The sequence below is a fragment of the Neodiprion virginianus genome, chromosome 5 (assembly GCF_021901495.1).
Source record: "Neodiprion virginianus isolate iyNeoVirg1 chromosome 5, iyNeoVirg1.1, whole genome shotgun sequence".
Classification (NCBI taxonomy): domain Eukaryota; kingdom Metazoa; phylum Arthropoda; class Insecta; order Hymenoptera; family Diprionidae; genus Neodiprion; species Neodiprion virginianus.
In genome coordinates, this window is record NC_060881.1 from 27,672,534 (window position 1) to 27,691,814 (window position 19,281).

The window sequence follows — 19,281 nt, forward strand, 5'->3', positions numbered from 1 at the left end:
TATAGAACCGTTTTTCCAATATTCAAGAAAGAACTGTGCCAAAGAAATTTTAAATTATTTCCAAACGTTCCTTACGCCACGATGAGCAAAATTGCCAGGTCAAAAGAGAATCTGAAACGAGACAGTATTGTGGTTCTGGAAAATCTAATGACAGAAAGATTTAAATTGGCGCCTAAATGTATTTTAGACATGTATCACTGTGTTCTGGCATTAGAACAATTAGGAAGGTACGAAAGGAAAGTCTACAATCCAAAATACCTCATAAATATTGTAATCAGTACTTTATAGAATAGCAGATAAATCTTTATAAACGTTTGACTTATCAAATATTATTATATTAATAGAAACCAGGAAATACGTGAAAATTATTTTCTCAAGCTAATAAATAAATATCACGAATCCCTCATATCAACAATGAAGGAGCTTTCAATGAGAGAAATAAGAAATAAAAATTCCAATTTTTCGTCTATCACCCTACCGTCGCTCGATTCTATTTTGGAAGAGTTTCGTCAATACGGTCGCTTCGGCATGCTCCCTCGGAATACTCACAAAAGTAAGCTCATGTGATTTTATAAAAATGACAAATAATACAAGGGACATCTTAATTGAAAATGCTGTACATCATTGCCGAAATATATTTCTTCAAAATAAATGAAAAAAGGAGGCAGAAAAAAACTGTTCGTAATCACCTTTACATTCAAGTGAATAAACTGTACACCTGATCTACTAAGTCGTTCTTTCTACCAACTGGATTTTCACCAACGCTCTTCAGGTAGTCTTTCAGTTCCGCTACCGTACAACTCTTTACCTATAAATATGTTATAATACTTGTTAGGAACGATCAATTTACAGAACAGTTTTCCAAGATAAGAAAAATGTATGTGCGCAGAATATGCAAAAACAGGTTAAAAATATTTCAACTTTAGAACCAACAAAGTTTCAAATTCACGAAAGACTGCAACAGCTTACATAAAGATAATTTGCTTACTTGTTTAGCTTGTACAAGCTCTTCGAAATTTAATGTTCTCTTATTAGTATTCTTCGTTTCGCCATGGCTGTCCACTTCATTTTTAAAAAGATCTCTAAATTGACCCAACCTACGACTAGCAGCTTCTTTGTCAGGTACTAGGATGGAGAACAGGTTGTAAGAATTTTTAAATTCTACAGGTGGTTAAATTCAATGAAAAGTCATTGTCAACGAGATAACTATCATTTACTCACTCGTGGTATCGGACGGGATCATGCAGGAATCTTTGTCCATTGCCAATGATTCGATGTGAGCCAATTCTGTGTGCAACTTAGGATTTTTAAACACAACAGGATCGTATTTTATGGATGTTTTTTTAATAAAGTTATAACAAAGATTCACCGTTTCATTGTTTATTGGACATTTATTGTCTGTGTCATTATAGTAATACTCGGACAGTACTGAAGAAAAATCTCGTATATTCTCTGAAACATAAAATTTCAATTTCAATTTCAATTTTTAAAGTAATTTAGTCAAATATGTCACTAAATAAGCTATAAAAATTTATACTAAATTCAAACCTGCGAATGGTAATTTGTACGCATAAAAGCCGGTCAATGTGACATACGGTATCAACGCATACAAGTAAGACGGTGATCGACTACGTAATGTTACCACACAAATAGCCATTACATGTTTGGCATCGCACTGTTTCAGCAATGCAGCAAACAAAGCTTTGCTACCTGAAATTAAGAATTTGGTAAATCACAAGAGGATTTGTTAAATGTGGCATCAGTAGCCAGTCAAGTAACGTTTTATTGCTTACCTTGAAGTTGCGAATCGTTGTAGGTGACAAAGTTTGGTGCTTCTAAATGATGCGAAAGATCCAATTTACTTATCGGTTTAAAACCAAGCAAAGTGATCCCTGGTTCACGTGAATTACTCAGTTTCGACGATTCTTGCAGTGAAAATCTGATAGATCGTCCACCAAACTCTTGGTAATTGTAGACATTTTCAGAAAGAACTACTTTCTCTCCGATAGACTCTTCACTTTCGTCTGTATCTTCCTCGTCCTAAGCATATTGAGGTTTATAGAAAAAGATTTGATACACCAATTAGCAGAAAAAAATAATAAACTGTAGTGCTGAATTTAATAAGAGAAACATTCACTACACTCAAGATATCTTACTTTCAAATAATGCAGCAATAACGGAACATTATAATCTACAAACTATGGTTCCGCTAAATTGGTATATTTTATGCCTCGGCGTGTTTAGGTAAAATATAAAATAATGCATACCTCTGAGTAACCTGCCTCAGCTTTTCTGTAATAGGAATATGCATCCAATGGCTCATTATTAACTTTACTCAATCGTATTTGCCTGGGAAATTTTGTTTTCCTGTAATAAAATTCTCGAATGGTTAATTGGTAACGAATTTGCCATACGATTTAGTTAACTAACAGTACGTCTTCTGCTCACCGTGAGTAAGAAATTGACTGGTTTATGATACAAAGGACACACAGATGCTAAATTTTAATTCTCAATTAATCATATCACAACTCCGAGTCGTTAAATCCATAAGAAATACTATTTCCAATTAGAAATTTCCGAAAAACGAGGAATAAAATGCAACATACGCCGTGATAGTGCTGACAGATACTCCTAATTTGACACCATTTCCAAGAGTCCACTGAAGTTTAGCAGTAATTCTGGATGCGTGTTTAATTTCCTCTTCCAAATCAGTCAATAATGTTCTTTCATAATCTTCAGCTTTGTCAAATTTCCCAGAGTGTACTTCTAATTCGTCAAAAAAATGTGACGGATTCCATTCCGTTCCCAATCCAACGACTGAGAGGCGTATATTCAGATTAGAACAATCATCCGCTTTTAATCTGATACGATGCTTTTCCATGTGATCATTGGCATACGGATTATCGGAACGTGTAAGCAGTACGATATGCCGGAATGGCATTGTAATTTTGACTGCATTAAAACATCGGGTAGCATACCACAATGCATCATAAAGTGGATATTCTGTCGAGGAGCCTACATCATCGTGAAACTTATCTACATTTAATACTGAAACAATAGTTTTAGATTATTTTTTCAACTTTGGCAAATTTTTGGATGAATTTCAAACAGTAACAGAGTTATGTTTACGAGATGAGTTTTTATCATTCGAATCTTATTCAAGTTATCGTAGATTCAGCAGAATAATTTTACCAAATGAAGTTCCTTACTTTGTTATCTTACTATAAAATGAAATAAACGGTGAAACAAATTATAAGTAGAAAATAATAAATATTATGAAATATATATGAAATAATTTGCTCACAAGCTTCATCGATTTTTGTCATTTGATCTATAGAAACTTCCTTGAAAGTTAGCCAGGTGAAAACATGTTTGATTTCTGGATCCTGGTCCCACTTATTTGTACCCATCAATATAATACCCATCCAATCGGTTTTGTTCCATGACAATTTTTCTGCCAATATATTTTTGTATGCCTGCAAGAATAAATAATTTTATATGGATAGATTTGATGATTCGGAGCAAGGAAATACGACAAGTTACATTCTCCACTGGCAGAGACGATTTCCAAAAAATACATTACGAAGTGATTTTAATAATTGTTTTGAATATAAACGTACTTACCTCGAGACACTGCGAAAAATACGATTTTTCATGTTCCGGATCAATTTCGAACATCTCTTTCGTAGCGTCGATGATGAATATAACCCCGTCTCGAGAACAATAATTTATTTTCGATTCTTCGGATTCCGGCAGATTGTCGATGTGCAACTGGAAATTGTCTACTTCCGTCATTTTATTTCACGCCAATAGCGACACAAAGTAAGTAGTTACGAAACACGTAGTAAAAGAAATTATTAAAATATTTAAAAAAGAACACAACTTCGTTCACCGCCTTCGCAGCAGCAGTTTGACAGCTGACGTAATCAACGAAATCCAAACAAGTCGCAACAGGTTAATCGTTCGACAGTGAAGTTAGCTCAAATTTGAGCAGTGTTACCAGCTATTGGACTATTCCAGGGCTGGTACAATCAGTTCGATTTCATTTTGTGCGGTAACAAAGATTCGGGGTGCGTTACGAAATTAACTTCCAGTGCCAATCTTTCATCTCTTTTACGCATTCAAATTCATAACTAGTTCTGCCTTTGTCATACAGAGCGCTGCCAGGAAATTCCGGAACGCAACCTCCGGTATCAAAACTAAAACGGCCACGATGTATAGAAAGTGTCAAGAGGGGTAAAACATTGTGGGGGGAAAAATGTTCATTCAGTCTCGGAACCGCAGGGTATCAAGTTCGTATGAACAGAGCACAGTAAAGCTTGAAAAAACAACATACCTAAATCTTTCACATCATACTTTCGTTGGAAAGAATATGTATGACATCGACCCGTAAATGGCGTAAGAAAATTATTAAACATATCTTCAAAGTGTGCATATATCACATAAGATTCTTAAGCAAAAATTTGTGGCTATTGTGAAGTGAAATTTCAAAGTTTTATCACACCTGTGAATAAAAACAAATTTGAAACGTGTGTAAAAAATTCAATCTATTCACTGGCAATACTTGAAATTTCAATTAACAATACCATTGTATTTTACTCAATAACACATGCACACAGTAGAAAAAAAAATTCGGAATATTCCCCATGTTTCAAGTCAAACATCATTAGTGTGGATAGAGAGAAGGAAAAAGAAAGAACAAAGCAAAAATAGGTTTGGTGGCATGACGGCCGGCGATCCTCTTCTTCGTAATGTCTCTTCAGGTGCAGTGCTATTGGATCGACGCTGTTGGATAATCAAATATACATATACGGTCTAAATGAATCGCACACTGCATTTCCTTGCCTACTCGGAAAACTCTAGCTATTTCTACCTGTTCACCTATATTTAGCCTACATTTTCCTGTTCTCACCAACACAATGATTCATCCGCATTCACACCGTGGTTTGATGACTTACTTTGTTGTTGTATCTGTAGCGGTAAAACAGGTTAGTTTCACATCCTATATTGATTACCGAATACATCCTACAAGTTTTGACTTCAAGAAAAATTTCAAACAATGATTTTAAAGTGTAAAGTAATAGAGAATTTAGTGATCAAGTAATCGAGTTATTTGGTGAACTACGAAATTAAATTTGTGATAAGCAAACTGTGTTCATAGAAAATAATGATATACAGACACGTACGGACTTCAGTTTAAGAGTAAGATCTTAGCATTTATTATTTAGAAGAAAGTTTTACTTTGCACCAAAGTATAGCGACTAATGAAACTGAATTTAACAGCCAATGCTTGCACTCAAAATTAGTTGACTTCTTTGAAACTAGAAAAATTCAGTAAAATTCTATGACTAACTATGAGTCATAAAATTTAAAAAAATTTTAATCTTTGGATATTTTACTCAATGCTGTAATAACAACGATTTGACTGTAGGCTAAAATATGCAGACATGAATATCGTTTCGATGTTGCCACCATGCCACACAAGCGACAGTAAGAGAGAAAAAGACAGATAAAAGTGTCACGCTCACTCTGCCAGTGTTGAAATATTACGTCACCTGGCAAAGTGTCGAGGAATGAACGACATGCGAGGCTTACCCATCGCCCACCACCTTAGAATGTCATTTCACTCGACCAGGTCATCCTCACAACAGAGAACCACAGCTTATCCTTGCCGCTTCATGTCTCACTATGCTGCTACCAACTGACTTGAAATGCTCACATCTTCTCCAAGTTCACTATCACTATCTCAATGTATATACTCTGAAAGAAAAAGAAAGTTGATAATTATATTTGCGTTGCAATTTACAAATTACTCACTGACCAATTAATTATTTATATTAAAAAAAAAAGTTTCATACAAAGCATGAATAATTCCATACTTAAGTAACCTTGTTATTCCAAAATCAAAACTGCTTGCATCTCATGCAGTAATGTATACATACATCAGCGGACAAAATGGAATGGTCGTGAACTTGGAATAATCGTGTAAAATACAATAATACTACAAAGCATCGGTGAAAATACTGCGATTGTCAGAAACAGGCAGCATCATTACGACAATGTACATAGTTTTCTTTTAGTATGACTGACATGAATACCTCGATCGTCGTACGAAGTCTTCCCGGCCGCAAGCAAAAACAAAACACTGTTCGTGATGTGAAGATATGAAAAAGATGAGTATCATATTTTAGCAGATGTTGTACGTCAAATAATTAAGCACAAAACATATTCATGGGTAACTTCCAAGACGACTGGTTAGAAGAATTTTTGAAAAATCACCGAATCGAAATCTGTGCATTTACAACCGGACAACTCGAACGTGTGCAAGCCGGTTGACATTTGTCTGGCAATAATGCAAGATGGCCGCATATTTAAATGCAAAACCGTTTCTTTACGTCAATTAATCATAACAATAAATCACTTTTATCGTAAAATACGAAATCCTTGTATTCATATTTCTTAGATTCCAGATATTATATTCCGGCGGTTAAAAAAACTCCTTGCGTAAGAAAATTGAACCTGTGTAAAATTTAACACCACCGTTCATTCTACAGTTCTGCAGAAAACAGGTACGCAAAATTCTGATTTTTGTTTCTACACAGTAGCATATGAGATGTAGTCGTAAAATACCGATATTTATGCCTCGACAACAAAGAGTTTTTTTTCACAACATCTGTGGATACAAGGCAAGATAACAGAACATGACAATTTGACAAAACGCGGACGAGTTGCATTTCGATTACCGATCTCTGAGGCGGCTACCTTCACTGGATATTACTGAAATCGTTGCTATGGTAACGCAATGCCACGAACAGTGCTGCCATATTGGGTAGCGTAGCACTAAGTTGAACTTCATTTCACTTTGCGAATTGTGTAACGAGTTAAACGAGTACTATTGATGTACAAGAGGTTTGCTTTTCTTTTAAGATTCTAGTCAAAATGATGCGGATTTTCGGAAAATCTACAATTCAGGTAGACACATACTAAAGTCATACAACTTATCATTATCGTAGCCATTTTGCTAATAGAATTATTATGTCAATTGTGACTGCGTATGTATTTCTAACCTCAAATACTATTTCCAAAAATACAACGGCAATATGTTGTAAGAGAATTTGGAAAAGATCTCAAACCCAAAGTTTTAACATTTTTCGAAACTCTTGACGATGCTTCAAAAATTATGCTTGTATGTGAAGTCTGCGACACTTGATTTCAAACTAGAAACAATGAACCTTCTTGGTCAAAAATTGCGAAAATTAAGTAGTGCGCTTTTTTCAACTTTCAATCATAGCATCTGCCTCGGTCAAATATCGTTGGTAAAGTTCAGCCTCTAAATCAGAGGCTTCAAAGCTGCATCTCATTACATTGTTTTTTTCCTTCTATAGAAAGTTCAGCGAACAATTCTGACTCGACCCTACAGTCCGCAGGCTGGGTCTCGGAGCAGTAGCAATCCATCCGCATCCGCGGCTAATGTACCTGGTCTTAGCAAAAACTGCGTAGATATTCCAAATAATCGTAAGTTCACTAGATTTAATACTTCGGATATTATCATCTTTATATCCAGTGAAAAAATAATTAGTGACTATAATAACGATGATAATAGTTGAAAGATCAAGTATTTGTATGAATCTTGATTAAATATCTAACTTATAGCTTCACGGAAAATGAAAAATCTATATTTGGGCTGAATTATTGCAAACAATTGATTCTATAAATCGAATCGTCACAAGTTACTAAACAAAAACTAGAAATAATGTATCTGTAGCAACAAGTTCAAATTTCATTTCTCTGCTGCAGCGGTTGGACCAAATGCTTCAAAAAATGGTGAATACAAAAATCCTGAGTACTTCTGTTACAATGTGACCAGTTTTGCGGAGGCAGAAGTTGAAATGGCCAAATTTCGACTACCAGCTCCATCAAATAAGAAGAAGTCTAAGTAATGTGATTTGATGTCTAGCTCTTATCATAAGATACCAGTTTGTTGCATGGTAACTAAACCAGCTATGATGTTTGATGATACATGATTTACTAGGTAGCAAAGTTAGTAAATAATTTCTAATTTAACTGTACAAAAGGTGGATCGATGTTTACTATTCACAGATTAATAAATTTAAATTGTAAATATGAAACTATCCTTTGTCTTTTTCCCGTTATCGCAAAAAAGAATTCTGTTCTTCTAATCTATGGAACATACATATCATCTTAACAGTAAAATATTCTGCAATACTACTACCATGACAATTAAGTCGGCTGAATTTTCTATATATCCATCATTCGTTTTGTCGATCATTACATGAGGATTATGAGTACAGATTCAGTTTTAGATCGATTCAAAAAAATTTCTTTTGTATTTTTCTAGCACATGCCTATAATTGCATATTTCAGCCTTAGTCCAAAATCACTACAATTTCCACTAAACTACCATAACTTATACAATTAATAAATATTTTATACGTTTTTATCCCTCTCTTCCTTGCCGTCAAAACATAATAAACAGTGCAAGTTGCTGTGGTGTAAGCTGTACATGCGTAATATCACCATGTATCAGTGTCCTGTACTTTAAACTGTTTATAGTTCCATTCCTTTATTTTACCACGTTTTTTTTCAATTTAATCACTTCTACGTTACTTTGTTTCGTCTTCACTAACAGTTTATTCTATGACAAAAATGTGTTAATAGTATTTAGTAATCAACGTTCTATTCATTCCGCGATCAGGGCTCGGATGAATAACATTTCCTAACAACGGGATAAAACACGTCCGTGGTTGAATGGCTCGAAACACACTCGAATCTATAGAGATAATGACAGATAGAGTGGGCAAGTGGATAAAACGATAGCGAGTGAAAAATGATTTACCCCCATCTATCCTTACTGCTACTATTTTTGACGTGCACGAAAAGCAATGAGATTAAATTTCAGTCAATATTCATCTACATCTAGCCTTGTTTTTTGCATTTGTAAATTCATGTTCAAACAAGGATAGATTGAATAGCTCGATTTTCCCTTTCTTTCTATACGTACGACCTTCCCACTTATAACCTCTGCATCTTACCGTCTCCGTCGACCGAAGAATCCATCTATGCTGGAATCGCAGTTGAATAAACAATTTCGAATCAACAGCGTTTTCCCGCCATATTGAATATTAATAACGAAAGAAAGGCTGTGATTGGACGGCGTGAAGTTTACCTAATCAATCTATTTATAGAATCTCATTCCAATGCCTGTTCGCGGCTTACTCGTACCGACGGACCGAAGGAAATAGAAATTTGCGTCAGTAACATGCGAGTGCCCGCGGAGCGTACAAGTTACATATCACGTAAGAATATCTGCGTCGACAGTACCAGCAGCGATAAATACACGTCCGAAACAAACGAACGAAGCGCGCTCGCCGTGAAGATTGCAGCGAAGATAATTCTCTTCGACGTAACTGGCGTATCTTTTCACCGCTAATTGATTCAATCCTTAGACATTTTTGATCAGCGTCGTTGCCGCCTCCCGCGTATGTACTTACGAAGGGTGAAAGACAACAAATAACGAGAAATTAAGCATCCAAGATCCACGCCGCACGAGAAATCGTCTCGGTCACAAACGCGATGTCTTCATCCGTGCAACGGTGTTCCGCATTTTTGAACAATACGTTGAGAAAAAGTCTACAGCATTCCATAGGCAACAACTCCACTTCAGCTTCTCTAAACATCCGTAGCCGTATAAATGACGTGACTAAACATCTCATTCAACAATCCAGGTGAGCAATATCGGATGCTGTATAATTCGTACACTTCTCGCACAACAGGTTATAACTCTTTCCGTCTCTTGATCGACTCGATATTTATCTCTCCTTTTAACGCTACCCATTGTCATACGCATTCCTATCTCTGTATCGATTGTACGTGTTTTTTTTCCGGTATGTTAATCTCACGTCCGTCACGTACAATATCACCTTAGCTTATTCACACCGCCTTACTTACCTGCTTACCGATATTAAGAAACCTGCAAAAATTACGGCACAGCAACAATAGCGTACATTTTTCGCTCCTAACTCTCCTCGTTTTTCTTTTCCCACAATTTGACGTGACATTTTTGTGCGGTAATTCATAATGATACGAATATTCGCGTACGAACAATTGGTTATTATAAACGCAAAAAATAACCTACTTTACCAATTCGAAACAAAACACTGGCATGTATAATTTTTTCCGCTAACGTCGCAACGCTGCTTAGGGATTAACTTAATACCACTCGAATACGCAGATCATTGACTCATTTTGCATGTTATGCGGATGTGAGCAAAGGTCCTTGAATATTACGCGTGGCACGTGTACAAACACCGGTACTCCGAAATCTCAAACGTGTCGAGAAATCTGCTATCCAACGGAAATTATTGTCTCTTGTAACGTAAACGCCGCGGATACTTTGTGACCTGTTGCTATGTACAGTATTTACCGACTGTTTATTTGGATATTATTTTTATTTAATCACGCAACAGTCTCAATTGAATATCATCACACTTTCCTTCAATTTATATTAAATAATAACCGCAGTGAGATTAAATTTACTTTAAATTTAATCATCGTATATCCGTTTTCTTTGTGTACATATTTCTTAAAGATCAAATCATAGTCTATGCCATGAATTATTAAAAATTTTTGGAATTTCGCCAATTACCAGTTAGTTTCAAACTTAAAAAATTACCTAATGAATATCAAATGACTGTAGAGTCCTCCAAATATCGAAAAAATAACTATATTATTCTTTGTAATCGCCGTGTTTATAAGCTAAATATTTATTCTTAAGGATTAAGACAATACAATTTCAGTTGCGAATTGAAATACTTTTGGCAATTTTAACTATCAAAAATTATTTTTAATCTCTATCTCCCATCACTCCATCTATTATTCTCAAGAGCAAAAATATTTAGTCACCGGAATGATAATTCCATTTCTTAGACATTACATTTGGAAGATCATCCTTCAATATTTATTTCTCAAGCCCCAAGGCATATCTTTCCGTTTTTATCAACTGTTGTACGTGAAGCCACGAACATGGATCGACTCTATCATAATTTTCTTGATCTTTGTACGTGTACAATCAATTGCGATTAATTTATTCTTTATAATTTTATTGCAATAGTAAATTTTTTTGCCTAAAATCAGACCTTTAGTTCTGTTTTTATCATTCATTTATTTCCATAGAAATGTTTTAGATGATTGATACAGACATTAAGGTTTGAAAGGTACAAGAATTGACGTTGAAATGCTTCTGTTACGATTAAAGGAAACCTGTGGTTAAAAAATGCCGAACATGCTGTATTTTATACAGAAAACAGGAGTAATTATTACTATAACTCCGTGCAATCGGATACTCAGGTATTATTTTATCCACCGAATTTATACAGAAGTAGAAATGGAGAATATTAAATGTACCTGGTAAGAGACAAAACTGTCAGATAAGATTTGATATCGGTGCTCTTCTCTTACGATTAAAGAAGAGCAGTAAAATCATTCCAAACTAATCTACCGTATTATTTTTTTTTCGTCACCAAAAGTCGCACGCAGGCTATGTCAATACCCTCTCTTGATTGAACGTGTAAAAATAATATTTAATCAAAAGCTAATAAAAGAAAAGAGAAAAAGAGCTTAAATTATTATTTATCACTACTTAAGCTGCACGCCTTGCGCTCGTTGACATACAGTATCGAACGAAATATTTTGTGTTATCAGTATGATGTAATAAAACTACTGATTGTCTGTATCAGCTGAATTGTTCTGCTGCTGTTTGAGGATACATCATTTGACGAACAATCGTCTTTACGCATCGAGTTACTACTTGATTGTAGAAAACAATAATCATTGCATATCTGTTCATTCTTACCTTCTTTACGTTTACCATTTCGTTCTTTCGTTCAGCATTACCAATGCTTATTCACCTGATAACTTTAGTTTCGCAATCTTTTATGTAAATCATATAATATGTATGAATATCTATAACGAGACTTAATCGTTAAAATATGTATAAATTTGGGTATACTATGTATATATGACTACAGTAATTCAAACAGATATACTGAATAAATTACAAGTCTTTCCACCAGATGGTATTTGTGCGAGCTGGTTTTCTATACTTTTTACGATATGGTCTTACTTTAGATATACATAGAAAAAAGATGATGACGTACTTTTGTATATTTGACCTTTCAATTTGCTAATTTGACCAAGAGAGCAAATTTGTAAAGTTATACAATTAGACACTATCGATAATAAAAATTGATAAAATTAAAGTGAAATTTTAACTCGTAATACAGGATTAACAAATTTCTCTATTTGTTCGATATTGAAGCCTAACCCGTTGGTCACACATTATTGTGCTAACTTAACTTTCATAACGAGATAATATCCTATCGTTTTTAGATCGCTGATTACAAATCTGCAATCAAATTTTACAAAATTCAAGATAGCGGATCCAATATAGTGGGTTGAAAATTAAAAATTTGGTTCAATACGGTAAAAAAACTCTATGCAGCAGTTTTCAGGGTCACTGATTGAATTCGCCATACTGAATTTTCAAGATCTAACATCAGATTCGTAATTAGCCACCCCAAAAACCCATGAACAGAGTTTTTTCTCCGGATTCAATTGAATTTAAAGTGTTTGTCCACCATCTTGAATTTTCAAAATCTGATTTTAGATTCATAATCAGTGATCCTGACTACGATCAATTTGTTTCTAACAATAATAATTTACATTATATTATCATAATTACTCTCCAGTATTGAAAACTTATTAGTATACTATCAAAAATAGCAAAAAACTGCAATGAAATATGTTGAAAAGTTGTCTAAATATACAAAAAATGGATATAAAATAGGTGGTACGAATACTTACCATTATGACTCAAAGGGTTAAATAAATGCGCATACGTGTGCTGACACCATAATTATTAAATTGTAAAACTTTTATCCAACTACAACCGAATAATTTTCACTTACGTAAGTTGAAATTAACAAGCTTATCAAACTTATATTCTCATTGTCATGATCATTTCGAGGAAATCATCTTGTGTTAAATTTGGATTGCATTGTATCTCCGTCTGAGTTCCTCTGTGAGTAACGTATTTCACTGCTACTGTCAACGATTTACTGATGTCAGGATCAAATGTCGCTGTATCATCCTGATCAATGGGTCATCGAATAAGGTGAATTACACACACGCCTACAATTTTTCTCAATAATATCGCACCTCTGACTTTTCAGCCACTTTTTCGTCATCCTCTATTTTTTCTCTCTTCGATTCATTCATCGACGTAACCTTGTTATATTTTACTTAAAAAAGCCAACTTATCTTTAACGAAGAAATAACCTCAAGTATTAGTTTATATTGTTATCCAACATTCCATTCATATGTTTCAACGCATACTGTAATCGGGCAAAATTTATTGTCGTTCAACTCTTTCCACTATATATACATGTATACTTTTACAGTGGTTAGTGATATTGATATTATTATGCATTGGCTCAGGCTAATTGTAAAAATAGACTATGTTGAAATCGGTAAAGTTAATGCAACAAAACGTAAAATGAAGATCTCTGTTTTGTAAATATGGCGTTACGACAAATTTAGATTTGCCATGTAACGATTCTTCTGAAACATACTGTGTTACAATATTATCATAACAAACTTCATTCAGGTAAGAATAGGAACTTTACGTCTTTGTGTCGTTCACAAGGACCCCGAATTAACCTGCGCATTCTTACGGTGAACAAAACGTTTTCAATACCAAGGATAACGTCTGCGTTTACTACAGAAAAACATGCAGCATTACGTATTGAGAAATGTAGATATCACCCTGCCGACCTACTGACTTCGTCGAAATTACCCTACTGTCTATAATTAAAACGTTAGCCACAGTGGAGTTTATCCAACCATATCAGTTCCAAATATCGTTTGTTGCGCTTATAACTTGTCCTCACCTAGTAGTAGTAGACAGTCTTTTGAAGAGCCTTGTTCGAAAAATACTTTTCTTGCTGTAAAATGAGCGAGTGAGAAGCGCAGCAGGATTTTTCGTTTCGAGCTTTTTAAATTTCCGAATATAATTTGATAAATATTTCACTGCTCTCTGCGTATGTCATTATTTTATTTATTTATTTTTTAGAGCTGCAAGTTCGCACTCGGTTAATACCGTCACTCAAGCCAGAAGTAGAACTGTCACCAGCAGGGATGAGAGTCGTGAAATGATGGCTGTGTGGCCGGACGTGGTGAGGGATTTGACGGATGCTGGACGTCACCTCGACGTTCCTCACGCCACTAAATGGATGGCGAAGGTAAATTTAACGAAACTCGTAACAGCAAAGAAATAAACTTTAAACAAATGTTGACCAGTTTTATTTTAATTTTGTCATTAATTGAAAAAGTAAGTCCCATAATTTGTACTAATTCCAGGTCACTGTTATTTTCTCAGCAGTACAATGTCACGGAAATTCTTGAAAATTTTTACTTTCTCATTAATTTCACCGAAGCAAGTTCATCTTATCCCATACTCTCAAGGTTCTGCAGTACAACGTTCCTAGTGGAAAGAAAAATAGAGGACTGGCCGTTGTCTACGCGTTCAAAAAGCTTGCGACCCATGATCAGCTCACCGAAGAGAACATCAGACTGGCAAGAATTTTGGGCTGGTGCGTCGAGTTGGTATGTCGTGCACTCATTCGTATATTGGCTATCTTCTAAGGTAAATCCAGCAGCTCAAACGCAGTGGTGAGCTAAGACAAAAAGTAACAGCTCAACACCAGCACTATTATTTATGTGGTTCATGACTCACAATTTTGGCTATGCATGAATAACTCGCGTGGCTTATATATAATTACACATAATTCCCAGAGTTCTTAGCAATGGCGCAGTCATTGTATTAGTTTGTTTTATTTGACTTATTACACTGGTACAACATGCGAATTTCACGTGCATGATAGCATGTTAGTAATTACCTCATGGAAGATAATCGTAATACAAGGTAGCAGGTTCGGTGCGTTATTTCTAATATTTCTCTTGGTTCTTAAGACTTTAAAAACGAAGGGTAGAGTTGCAAAAGTTACACGTTCAATTTCTTTCAACGTTGTTATATATTGAAGACTATTAAATATTTATTACCATTAGCTAAAAATGTTGGAATCATTAGTCAGCAAGTATTTTTGAAATCTACTCTTCAATTTGTGATTACAAATAAACCGAATCGCATTTAAAAACTCAATAAATATACAACGTGTGGATTACTAATATTTGCTTGATTTGGGAAGCGAGAAATTAGTCATATTTACTCGATATGCTTCTGCTTCACATGTGATTGCATGCTTTTAATTTAACACAAATAATCTTGTAACGTTGGATGGCAGTTTTACGTCTTGTTGAAAAAAAAATAAATAAATAAAAAACAAAAAGAAATTAACAAACAAATGTTTTACATCTGTAAGTTGCAGAGGTGGAAATATTATACGTGAGAATTCAACAGTTATTTGATCCGTTGGGGCAGTCTCAATTTATGTCAACGGATTTCATGCGTATACATTGATTTTACCAGCGTATACAATTTTTCAAAGGAGACTGAATACACGCATCGTCGACTGTTTTCTACCAGGGCAAGTGACGGCACTGTCTCTCACACAATGTCACCGATCATTTTTATTTTTATTTTTTTTAAACTTACATTGTCGTTCAAATGAGAGATGCTAGCGGTGCCAATGTAATTCTGCATAAAATACTATATACCGTATTGTTCCGAATATAAATGATGGTTTTATTGTTGTTAACATGACCCCTAAAAATCGTCATCAACTTATACGCTGGGTTGACTTTCGGTATTCGGAATTTTCAGAAAATTTACCTTACAGACTGAAATTCTTTTTTATGAATAGTTCAATCATTCAATTTGACCAATGGAATTCATGCTTCGATATTTTTATCTACCGACGTTCATTGATAAATATAACTTTTGAAAAAAAATTCAATTTATAAATTAATATGCAAATATACTGTTGCGATATCATTTTTTTTTTTTTTAGTTTACTTATGTTCAGTACCTAAAAAACAGTCCTGAAATATGCAGTCCGAAAACTAGGAGTTGAGTAATATTTGGAACAATACGATATTGATGGGGCTTTCCACGTGAACTCAGTAAACTCAGTTGATCGTGACATTTTTTGATTTCATCAAGGATTTTTCCTATGCGACGTGCGGCGTGCGAAAACCTCTCCCAAAAGTTTTCAAATTATTTGAATCGCTTGTCTTTAATCTATCAATTTTTAAACCCATCTCAACAACATCTGTTTTTTTTTTTTTTTTTTTTTTTTAATAAGCAATCGAGAATCGTAGATGCGTTAGGTTTTATAATAGATTTCGAACAGGTACGCGAATAAAAAAAGACTATTAAAGAAGCAGCGATAATTATTTTAAAAAATATAAAAATCGTTCTTCCACTCTGAATCTTGAGTGTAAATGTTTTGTTGCGAAAATGGAATGTTTTTTTTCTTCTTGTCTAAAACAAACCGATTTGGGTGTTTTTCAGATAGATTTAAAAGTTCATAGGGTAAATACAAGTGATTGAAAAAATTTGAAAAGATTTTCAGGGGTTGTACTAACAAAGGAAAAATTCTTGATGAAATCGAAAAATGTTACAATCAATCGTTAACTACGAGTTTACATGGAAAGCCCTTTAAATATTAAACCTGATCCGTATATTATTGGGAAAGGCTTTGCAGTGTGTGATTGTTCTTTGCAAGTCCAAGAAATATCGATTTTCTCTTCGTCGGCTTATCAATTATTTGGGTTCAGCTATCTTTGTTTATTGGAGCCAATCATGAATCACTATGTCATATGGTGTGTCATATATGTTGCTATTAGTTTTTTTTTCTTCACCGTGTCCTTACGAGTATTCTTATTCGTTCTTTCATTATAGTAATTATGATGATGTTATCGCTGAAGCTAAGAATCCACTACGTAGAGTTTATTTATACTTTACAATGTGTAGAGAATGTTATTTCATATTGTCACCGATGATAAGGCATCGATTACATTCTTACTTCAAATAACGCCACGCAAGTTTTTAAATGTAATTTTAGTTTCTGTTAGAATCATCGGGTTTTTCTGGTCAACTCGATAAGTGTGAGGGAAATAAATGTAATCATTTTAATGCCACGCGACAAGCCTCTCATGCATCATTTTATTCACAAAGTTTGTCTAAATACGAGTTTAAAAATATAATAACATTGAACACAAGTGATGAAAAGAAGAAATTTTTTTATTCAATTTTTCTCTTGGCTGAAAAGCGGCAGTAAATTGTGACCCGATTGTTATGATGATTGGGGTCGTTGTGTGTCTGTCTAGTACCAAGCATTTTTCCTGGTGGAAGATGACATTATGGACGGTGCGACTACCAGACGTGGTCAACCCTGCTGGTACCGTCAAAACAACATAGGTTTGTCGGCGATCAACGACGGACTTTTACTGGAACAGTCTATATTCCAGCTGCTTCGTACACATTTCAAAGATAAAGCGTGCTATTTGAATCTAGTTGAGGTATTCCACGAGGTGAGTGAAACGTTTTTGCAGAACTATATCACTTCAGATTGAAGCAGCGAAACAAATCTTCGTCTTCCAGCAAACATGATTCGCCCTGCTTCACGGATGAACTTTTCCGATTTTTCAAGACTTTTTTCATATGTCGTACAATTTCAAAAATCGTTAAATATGTAATTAATAACAAATTTCAGAATATATTGAAAACTACTATGGGTCAGACTCTCGATTTGATCTCAACCCATTTTGGCCAGAAGCCTAAGCTGGAGCTATTTACAATGGACCAATACAATGCGATAGTTAAATATAAAACTGCTTATTATTCTTTTGTCATGCCAGTTTCTCTCGCCATGTACTTTGTGAGTATTTTGGACTTTTATATTTGGTGAAGGTTTTTTATTTGTTTTTTTCATGGATTCTCAGTGTACTTAGCACCCACGTTAGCCATCTGAGCCTTTTTCTTTTTTCCTAAATATAACAGGCTGGTATTACGGATCCTGAAATGCATAGACAAGCGAAAACGATTCTGCTTGAAATGGGTCACTTTTTCCAAGTTCAAGATGACTTTTTAGACTGTTATGGAGATCCTGAGGTGACAGGAAAAATCGGCACTGATATACAGGACGGCAAATGTTCGTGGTTGGCGGTAGTTGCATTACAACGTGCGACGCCTGCTCAGAAAAAGATACTAGAAGTGAGTAATGAAAGAGAACAATTACACAACTTATGCATAAAGCGATTTTCAAAGTTTTTCTATGAATTCCAAAAGCAGCATATTAAAGGAGTATGAATTATTTTGCAATTTTAGGAATGCTATGGTTCAAGCGATCCAGCCAAAGTCGACAGAGTAAAACAATTGTATAACAGTTTGGGTTTACAAACTACGTACTCCGTATACGAAGAGGAAAGTTACAACTTAATGAATACTCATATTCAACAAATATCACGCGGTCTTCCGCACGACTTATTTTTCAAATTTCTCGAGAAAATATACCGCAGAGACAGTTAAGTTGAGGTCCCAAATCTTACGGGCTCATTTTCATTTTAAATCTAATAATTTGCTGTTGCAAAGTATATGCTATACCAAATTGACTTATATATGTTATGTAAAATCATTAATTGATTACAGTGTTTACATGTTATCTTTAGTAGGTATTTATCAAAACTATTTTCACATTCGTAATTTAGTGCAGTAAAAAAAAAATCACGTGCTTTGGCTCTTGGCCCATATCAGTTTTTTTTGGTGATGAATTAGCGATGGGAAAACAACAAATTATTGATATTGTTCCAAACGAAATTCTAAATCATTTTGCAATATTTCTGTTTTCAAAGTTTTGTACCTGCTGCTTTTCGAAGATAATTCTTAATCGAATTACCGCAGATTAATATAAAGCCTACAAAGATTTCTTGTTTATTTTAACCGTCAAATTATGATTTTTCCAATTCATTTATTCAAAGAAGGCATTCGGAGAAAACATGGATTATGTGCCAAGAAGATTTAATCATTGTTTATACAAAAAATCGCAAGTGCATCAAAGTTTTTTCTCACTCGACACTATTTGAAAGATTATTCTTACTGATACGTACACAATCATAAATAACTTGTGGCTGCAGAAGAAACGTGTTATCAATAGGAGAATTTCAAAGTTTAAAATACATTGATAATTTTATCATGGAAAGATAATGTATGCGAGGATCAAATCCGATAAAATAAAATTTAAT

General features: G+C 34.4%; 3 protein-coding genes across 11 annotated transcripts; 2 read left to right on the forward strand and 1 right to left on the reverse strand.

Moving 5' to 3' along the window:
• Nucleotides 1–16: 16 nt before the first annotated feature.
• LOC124305387 (X-ray repair cross-complementing protein 6) lies at nucleotides 17–5,746 on the reverse strand. 3 transcript variants are annotated; one of them, XM_046764743.1, is made up of 11 exons: nucleotides 4,959–5,060; nucleotides 3,625–3,771; nucleotides 3,305–3,476; nucleotides 2,607–3,048; nucleotides 2,268–2,367; nucleotides 1,794–2,040; nucleotides 1,549–1,710; nucleotides 1,222–1,452; nucleotides 989–1,125; nucleotides 690–808; nucleotides 17–111 (listed from the first exon to the last, which is right to left on the reverse strand). In XM_046764743.1, exons 1-10 carry the CDS (start codon nucleotides 5,022–5,024, stop codon nucleotides 698–700), a joined length of 1,815 nt encoding a protein of 604 aa, XP_046620699.1. In that variant the 5' UTR covers nucleotides 5,025–5,060; the 3' UTR covers nucleotides 17–111; nucleotides 690–697. The 3 variants fall into 3 exon arrangements, with proteins under 3 accessions (XP_046620699.1, XP_046620700.1, XP_046620698.1); XM_046764744.1 differs by lacking the exon at nucleotides 4,959–5,060 and adding an exon at nucleotides 5,596–5,746 and having other exon boundaries at nucleotides 17–808; XM_046764742.1 differs by having other exon boundaries at nucleotides 17–808; nucleotides 4,959–5,059.
• A 1,069-nt stretch (nucleotides 5,747–6,815) lies between these two features.
• On the forward strand, nucleotides 6,816–8,129 carry LOC124305395 (uncharacterized). The gene is made up of 3 exons (XM_046764768.1): nucleotides 6,816–6,972; nucleotides 7,386–7,515; nucleotides 7,798–8,129. Exons 1-3 carry the CDS (start codon nucleotides 6,940–6,942, stop codon nucleotides 7,938–7,940), a joined length of 306 nt encoding a protein of 101 aa, XP_046620724.1. The 5' UTR covers nucleotides 6,816–6,939; the 3' UTR covers nucleotides 7,941–8,129.
• Nucleotides 8,130–9,236: 1,107 nt separating this feature from the next.
• LOC124305393 (farnesyl pyrophosphate synthase) lies at nucleotides 9,237–19,093 on the forward strand. Of its 7 annotated transcripts, none has more exons than XM_046764755.1 (7): nucleotides 9,237–9,746; nucleotides 14,150–14,318; nucleotides 14,542–14,682; nucleotides 17,368–17,571; nucleotides 17,754–17,918; nucleotides 18,041–18,253; nucleotides 18,368–19,093. In XM_046764755.1, exons 1-7 carry the CDS (start codon nucleotides 9,595–9,597, stop codon nucleotides 18,566–18,568), a joined length of 1,245 nt encoding a protein of 414 aa, XP_046620711.1. In that variant the 5' UTR covers nucleotides 9,237–9,594; the 3' UTR covers nucleotides 18,569–19,093. The 7 variants fall into 7 exon arrangements, with proteins under 7 accessions (XP_046620711.1, XP_046620712.1, XP_046620716.1 ...); XM_046764756.1 differs by having other exon boundaries at nucleotides 9,609–9,746; nucleotides 14,437–14,722; XM_046764760.1 differs by lacking the exon at nucleotides 9,237–9,746 and adding an exon at nucleotides 13,048–13,192 and having other exon boundaries at nucleotides 14,437–14,722.
• The last annotated feature ends 188 nt before the right edge of the window (nucleotides 19,094–19,281 follow it).

Bases quoted from the DNA above. Each gene is read 5' to 3' on its own strand.
- LOC124305393 (XM_046764755.1), top strand. From the start codon at position 9,595: ATGTCTTCATCCGTGCAACGGTGTTCCGCATTTTTGAACAATACGTTG. The intron at 14,683-17,367 runs GTATGTCGTGCA...GTGTCTGTCTAG, and splicing joins TGGGCTGGTGCGTCGAGTTG to TACCAAGCATTTTTCCTGGT. The intron at 17,572-17,753 runs GTGAGTGAAACG...AACAAATTTCAG, and splicing joins TAGTTGAGGTATTCCACGAG to AATATATTGAAAACTACTAT.
- LOC124305387 (XM_046764743.1), bottom strand. From the start codon at position 5,024: ATGTATTCGGTAATCAATATAGGATGTGAAACTAACCTGTTTTACCGC. The intron at 2,368-2,606 runs GTATGTTGCATT...ATTTTATTACAG, and splicing joins TCTGTCAGCACTATCACGGC to GAAAACAAAATTTCCCAGGC. The intron at 1,126-1,221 runs GTGAGTAAATGA...TCTCCATCCTAG, and splicing joins GATCCCGTCCGATACCACGA to TACCTGACAAAGAAGCTGCT.
- LOC124305395 (XM_046764768.1), top strand. From the start codon at position 6,940: ATGATGCGGATTTTCGGAAAATCTACAATTCAG. The intron at 6,973-7,385 runs GTAGACACATAC...TTCCTTCTATAG, and splicing joins TCGGAAAATCTACAATTCAG to AAAGTTCAGCGAACAATTCT. The intron at 7,516-7,797 runs GTAAGTTCACTA...TCTCTGCTGCAG, and splicing joins CGTAGATATTCCAAATAATC to CGGTTGGACCAAATGCTTCA.